Source organism: Myotis brandtii, unplaced genomic scaffold, assembly GCF_000412655.1.
Source record: "Myotis brandtii unplaced genomic scaffold, ASM41265v1 scaffold1718, whole genome shotgun sequence".
Taxonomy (NCBI): Eukaryota; Metazoa; Chordata; class Mammalia; order Chiroptera; family Vespertilionidae; genus Myotis; species Myotis brandtii.
In genome coordinates this window covers 112,093-116,250 of record NW_005356331.1, presented here as the reverse complement: position 1 = coordinate 116,250, position 4,158 = coordinate 112,093, and the positions used below count along the sequence as shown (strand labels likewise).

Here is a 4,158-nt window from a genome sequence, read left to right as displayed (position 1 = left end):
CAAAAACCCAGAGGCAGCAATAAAGACTGGTGGGTTCTGACTCGGGGCTGCGCTTTAGGGGGGACTGGGTGATCCCCAGAAACAGCCTCGGGAGTCAGAAGCGACGGCGTGTTCGCTCAGGTCTGTCGGCCAAGCTGACCGGAGGGCGCAGGGCTGGCTGGAGCGGGTCTCAGTGTCTCCCTAGCGTCCAGGTCGATGACTTAGAGCAGTGGTTCTCAACCTTCCCAATGCCGCGACCCTTTAATACAGTTCCTCATGTTGTGGTGACCCCCAATTTCATTGTTACAAATTGAACATAATGAAAGCATAGTGATTAATCACAAAAACAATATGTAATTATATATGTGTTTTCCGAGGGTCTTAGGCGACCCCTGTGAAAGGGTCGTTCGGCCCCCAAAGGGGTGTCCACCCCTAGTTTGAGAACCGCTGGCCTAGTGTTCCCCACAGACATGTACTTCTGTGTTCCTGAAAAATACAGGCTCTGTGTTCCAAATCCCACCAGGACCCCTCTTGGGGTGGTATTCAAACAGTTCAAAAGCTCATATTCTCTCCCCTTCGTTTTTGAGTTGCAGAGAATTGGCTACTCTGATTTACATTTTAAATCAGTGACTAGGGAAAATATAACTGGTAACAACTGCTAAATCCGTAACAGACTGTCAGACTGTTTTTAAGAGTTTTACATGAGCCCGGCTGGGGTGGCTCAGTGTTTGAGCGTTGACCTTTGAACCAGGAGGTCATGGTTCGACTCCCTTGAGCATTGACCTTTGAACCAGGAGGTCATGGTTCAACTCCATTGGTCAGGACACATCCCCAGTGGGGGGTGTGCAGGAGGCAGCTCATCATTTCCATTTGGTTATTTTATATTTTTTATTGTGGTGTTCTGGAACCAAATTTTAAATATCTCTGAGCTCCATTTTCTTCTTTTTCAAATCTGTGTAGGCAAAAGGGTTTTTTGTTGTTGTTGTTTGTTGTTGTTGTTTGTTGTGTTTTTTTTTACATCTGTTACAGTTAGTCACTGAAAGTCTTTAATTGCCTTTTTACTCATTTTGTTTCCACTGTCTGTTGCTCTTGTTCTTGCCATGGTTTCCTGTTCCGTGGTGTATTTGGTTTAGTTTGGTTGTGATTTGATATTGTATCACTGGAGATTTCTTAAGGCCTAAAACAAAGCTTTTTCCTTCAGGGCGGATTTGTATTTGCCTTTACCAGGTGGCTCAAGGGCTCAGAACCAGTGTGGGGTATCCCTAAACTAAATTCTCAGCCTGGGTGAATCCCTGTGGTATTAACGCCAGAAACAGGTCAGCTGGGCTTTTAGTCCAAATCCTCAGTGTGAAACCTGCCCTGCTGGGCCCCAGGGTTCAGGGCAGACTCTTCCTTGCAATCATCAGCATGTGTGTGTTTATTTCTAGTTCCTCCTTCCACCTCCAGGATGTAGCTTTTGCTCTGGTGCCCAGCTTCACCAAGAAAGATTTCGTATCAGGCTCCCCATCATGGAGAGGCGTCACAAAACCCCCTAAAAGCAAAGCTCAACTTTGGTTAAAAGCCCGCTGGGGTGTTTAGGGTGCTCGGGGTGTCACAGGGGTCAGGCCCCTGGGCTGGAGAGGTCCTCACTTTCTTGGTGGCTCTCTGCGTTGCTTTTAAAAATATTAAAAACATTATTCTGGATTTTAATTGCACCCACTTGCCATTGTGTGGAAGGGGGGAAATTCTCCTTTCCCTCCTCTGGTTCTTTTGCTTCACAAATAATCTTATCAACAGAAAATAGGTTAACACGAGAAATTCACATTTAATCTTGTGCACACGGGGACCCCACACACGTAAGTCAGACACCGGCATCTGTGAGAGGTTTGGAGATAGAATGGGCAGCAGGTATACAACACGTTCTGAGCTAGGGATGGTGTCTTGCACTTTGAGGGCTTCAAAGGGTTGGTTATTGCAACATAAGAGCAGGTAAATAGAAGTTCGTCCTGCCCTTCAGACAAGCCAAACAGGTTCTTCCTGAAACTCTTATGGGCAATGTCCCTAATTCAAGTTGCCCGTAGTTGAGGGGTAGAACCTTCTCTTGTGCCCAAGGCGAAAACTGCCTTTCGCCCAAAATAACCTGCTTGCCAGGCTTTGAAGACGCCTCCGAGCCTGGTCCCACCTCCTCTCCCTGTGCCCTGGGGATGCAGCACAGGCTAAGCCCTCTCCCTCCCCCACCGCTGCTCAGAGCCTCAAGCAGAAATTGAACTGCACAGCAACCAAACCAGAAAAACCTCTATACTTCGTGAAAACATTGTTTTCAACCTTTTCTCAGCAATAGTTTGCTTTTTTTTTTTTTTTTTGGAGAAAAACTCTAAAGAGAACTTGTCACAAAAAATTGCACTGTGCTTTCATGAGGGGTTCAAGTCCCTGACCAATTCGGAGATCTGCACACGGAAATGGGAGCTGTACATTTGCAATCACTTCCAGGACAAATTAGTGTTTACTTATGAACTGCGCTTCTCTCCCATCTATACAACTGGTGGTAGCTATTACTGCTGGATAACTCCCAAGTATTCCCTACACCTCACTAATAAAATGATGATGCAGCTTTCAACTCAGAGAAACCAGATAATAGATTCTGAGCGAATGAATGGATTACAACTCATTTGTTGAAAGAATGCGTGGCTCTGAAAAGAGCCTTTGGGGTCAGGAGTCAGGCCGCTTACTTGCGCGTCTACTTGGAGCTGGTGTACTTGGTGACGGCCTTGGTGCCCTCGGACACGGCGTGCTTGGCCAGCTCGCCGGGCAGCAGCAGGCGCACGGCCGTCTGGATCTCGCGGGACGTGATGGTCGAGCGCTTGTTGTAATGCGCCAGGCGCGACGCCTCGCCCGCGATGCGCTCGAAGATGTCGTTGACGAACGAGTTCATGATGCCCATGGCCTTGGACGAGATGCCGGTGTCGGGGTGCACCTGCTTGAGCACCTTGTACACGTACACCGAGTAGCTCTCCTTGCGGCTGCGCTTGCGCTTCTTGCCGTCCTTCTTCTGCGCCTTGGTCACCGCCTTCTTGGAGCCCTTCTTCGGGGCGGGCGCCGACTTGGCGGGCTCGGGCATAACGGCGATGGGTGTCCCACTGTCGCTGACACTGGAGGAAATAATGACCCCTCAACAGTGGCGCGATTATTTATAGACGATGTATTCAAATGAGGCTAGTTAGATTTCGATCCTGATTGGAGGATTCATAGGCTGTCGTCACAAATGAGCATGTAAATAAACTTTTCATTGTACCTTTTCATTGGCTATTTGATTACTTCGCTGGGCCCAATCAGATGGCTTAGACTATGTTACCCAGAGCTCCCAGAGCCCTCGGCTAGCACTGTGCTGTGTACTTCAGATCCTGTGAAACTTCGCGACAACGCACCAGCTGCAGGGTTGTGGGCGGAGGCCATCTGCTGGCCGGTGCACCTCCAGACACCGATTGTGGGGCCCGCGCCAGTGGACACCTAGCGGCCGAGCTCATGTCCTGGACGCAGGAGCTGGCGCAGACTGTGGCTGACAAACGCAGTAGCGCGCGCCCGCGGCACTTAACCAAACCACCAGGCTCGGCAACGTGCTGTGCGACACTGGTATCTAGCATCCCCAATTCTATCAAAGCTCTAATGTTTGGCCCTAGCCGGCGTCTTCGGTGGATAGCGCGTGGGCCTATGGACCCAAGGGTCCCGGGTTCGAATACGGTCAACGGCAGATAACCTAGGTTGCAGGCTCCTTCCCAGCACGGGCCCTGGTCGGGGCACAAGGAGGCAACCAATCGACGTGTTCCTCTCACATTGTTTTTTTCCTCTCCCACTCCCCACCGCCCCCCCCCAAAAAAATAAAAAATCCTGTAGTATTTACTTAGGTGAATCTTCCCCTTCATAACCGCCCAGATGTCCTAAGGTTAAATACGTTTTAGGAACTTGTGCGCCTGTAGAGGTCGCCAAATACCCCTAGTGCTGGAAATGCCACACTTCCGCCAGTGTCTGTGGGCCGATTTAGAAACTAAGTTGCCTGGAAGGACGCAGTATAGTTCCGGGGCCCTGCAGATCAAATAGACAAACCAGAACTAGGTCCAAAGCAACTTCCAGTCCTACTAAACCCAACCACTGCTAGCCAGTGCCAAGTACCGAGTCCGGATATCCCTCCATCCCCGGAACCTC

The 4,158-nt window shown here is 49.8% G+C and overlaps 3 protein-coding genes across 4 annotated transcripts in view; 1 reads left to right on the top strand and 2 right to left on the bottom strand.

The window, feature by feature from the left end:
- The window catches only part of LOC102262352 (histone H4), a 135,124-nt gene that overhangs the window by 43,310 nt on the left and 87,656 nt on the right, over window positions 1-4,158 (bottom strand). The gene's annotated exons all lie outside the window — the stretch shown is intronic.
- Window positions 1-4,158, top strand: part of LOC102258591 (histone H2B type 1) — a 52,727-nt gene that overhangs the window by 29,570 nt on the left and 18,999 nt on the right. The gene's annotated exons all lie outside the window — the stretch shown is intronic.
- On the bottom strand, window positions 1,764-3,724 carry LOC102259783 (histone H2B type 1). The gene has a single exon (XM_005863075.2). It carries the CDS (start codon window positions 3,074-3,076, stop codon window positions 2,696-2,698), a length of 381 nt encoding a protein of 126 aa, XP_005863137.1. The 5' UTR covers window positions 3,077-3,724; the 3' UTR covers window positions 1,764-2,695.

Coding starts and splice junctions, on each gene's coding strand:
- LOC102259783 (XM_005863075.2), bottom strand. CDS start 3,076: ATGCCCGAGCCCGCCAAGTCGGCGCCCGCCCCGAAGAAGGGCTCCAAG.